The following is a 2,000-nucleotide window of genomic DNA, read 5'->3' as shown; positions in this document are numbered from 1 at the left end:
TAAATCGCGGATGTTATTATTTCAATATCATCGTCCAAAATCCGCCGAGCGATCGCCTTTCATTTTTACCAGCAATGTGGACACACAATTCACCTCCGATCTCATTGTTTCTCAATCGCCGACTTGAATTTGTTTTCACACATTCTAACATTGCTTTACCTGGCCATTTTTTTTGTACGCGGACGCTAATATCGAAAATAAACAAATACTCGACGAAATTACGGGTAACAAATGAAACCATTCATCAACGTGAAACATAAAGAGATTTATTTACAGAAAGCATCGTATAATACAAATGATATCGACATGATGGGTGATGAACAGATATGACAAGTATTCGATAATCACGACCACGAAATGACTCGATGGTGAATGAAGAATGAACACGCCCTCGACGGACGATGCGTATGGTTTAATGATGGGGAGATCCGTACCGGGAAGACGGGAGAGGAACTCCGTAGGATCCGGCGGGGATAGCGATCGTGTTGTAGCCTCCTCCCGAGGGGGCGGAATAACCGGAGGACAGAGAGAGAGATCCGTGGCCAATGGAGCCGATGGAGCCTCCGCCGATAGAACCGTGGCCAATAGAGCCTCCGCCGATAGAACCGTGGCCAATAGAGCTGATGGAACCGATGGAGCTGAAGTCCCCTCCGTGTCCTCCGCTGGAGTAGCCGCCCGAGTGACCTCCGCTAGAGTATCCACCGGAGTAACCTCCTCCGTACCCTCCTCCTCCGGAGTATCCACCATCCTGCTCGTACTGAGCCACCTGGATTCCTTGCTTCACGTGGCCGAGCTCGATACCTACAACGTGCTCCTGGTAGTGTGGCACGCCATACACCGCGGAGGGGGGTCCGTAGGAGCCGGACAGGCCGTGCCCGGACGAGATGGATCCGTGAGAAGACTGGAACTGGGTATTTTGAATTTCATCCTTGAGCAGGATGTTTTTGATCTCTTCCAGGAGATGGGGATCGACGTACTGTCCTTCGGAAGTCTGGTAGCCGGAGTGCACGGCTCTGTATCCGCCTCCGCCTCCGCCTCCGCCGTGGCTGTACCCGCCGCCTCCACCCAGGGAGATCCCGCCTCCCAGCGAGTGTCCTCCGCCCAGGGAGATTCCGCCGCCCAGAGAGTGTCCTCCGCCCAGCGAGAAGCCCCCGCCCCCGCCCAGGGAGTGGCCGCCGCCACCGCCGCCCAGCAGGATGAGGGGAGCAGGTTGGGAGTACGAATATCCGACAGGAGGCTCCGCTGCCGCAACGGCGACGAACGCCGCCAGCGCCAACTGCAAGAAATAAATAATCCGTTCGCTTAAAATATCCAAATATCTTACATCTTTATGCACTGTATTTTAAAAAAAAATCAAAACTACCAAAAGAAAACTATAAATAATCACGGCAAAAATGCTTTCACTGATTTAATCCTCAGAGCACAATAGTATCAGAAGAGTAACACACGCGTTGCATTCGCGAAATGTAGCACTGAAACCTTCGCCGAACCCACTGTTACTCGCAGCTAATTGAGAACGTGATATGTAGCGGAAAATGACTGAGCGACTTACAATGGACAGCTTAGCCATGCTTGATTATTTGCACGAAGACTCGGAGGCAGTGTGACTTCCGAAAATTCGCCCCCCGTATTTATAGCGGGCTGCAAGCGGCGGCAGGGGGTGGGGGACGCCGAGATGCCCGACAACTTTTACTTCGGGCACATCGCACTTATTGTAAGGCAGATGTATGGGTATGACCGCCAGTCTTCGGTGAACTTATTTTTATGGGCGGTTATCCGATTTACGCAAGTTAGCCGATCGTTGCATACAGAAGTCTACAGTGCTTTCACATAATGTTCTACAATTTCTTGTGTCCGTAGCCGACATAATACCAGTCCTAACATCATCTCATACTGCCTTATTTTAATACTTTCCTTGCTATGAAAAATACTGAGAACCAGCTCATAACATACGTAAAGTATGCCCATATGTATGTACCATCAGTGTTACGTACGGATTA

The 2,000-nt window shown here is 50.5% G+C and overlaps 1 protein-coding gene across 1 annotated transcript; it reads right to left on the bottom strand.

Moving 5' to 3' along the window:
- Positions 1 to 246: 246 nt before the first annotated feature.
- LOC148282300 (uncharacterized) lies at positions 247 to 1,719 on the bottom strand. The gene is made up of 2 exons (XM_088225316.1): positions 1,553 to 1,719; positions 247 to 1,276 (listed from the first exon to the last, which is right to left on the bottom strand). The coding sequence occupies exons 1-2, from the start codon at positions 1,568 to 1,570 to the stop codon at positions 413 to 415; spliced, it is 882 nt and encodes a 293-aa protein (XP_088081442.1). The 5' UTR covers positions 1,571 to 1,719; the 3' UTR covers positions 247 to 412.
- Positions 1,720 to 2,000: the final 281 nt, after the last annotated feature.

This window comes from Micrasema longulum, unplaced genomic scaffold, assembly GCF_059751315.1.
Source record: "Micrasema longulum isolate JH-2025_06_02 unplaced genomic scaffold, ASM5975131v1 h1tg000341l, whole genome shotgun sequence".
In the NCBI taxonomy this organism is placed as follows: domain Eukaryota; kingdom Metazoa; phylum Arthropoda; class Insecta; order Trichoptera; family Brachycentridae; genus Micrasema; species Micrasema longulum.
This window is presented reverse-complemented; position numbering and strand designations above follow the sequence as displayed.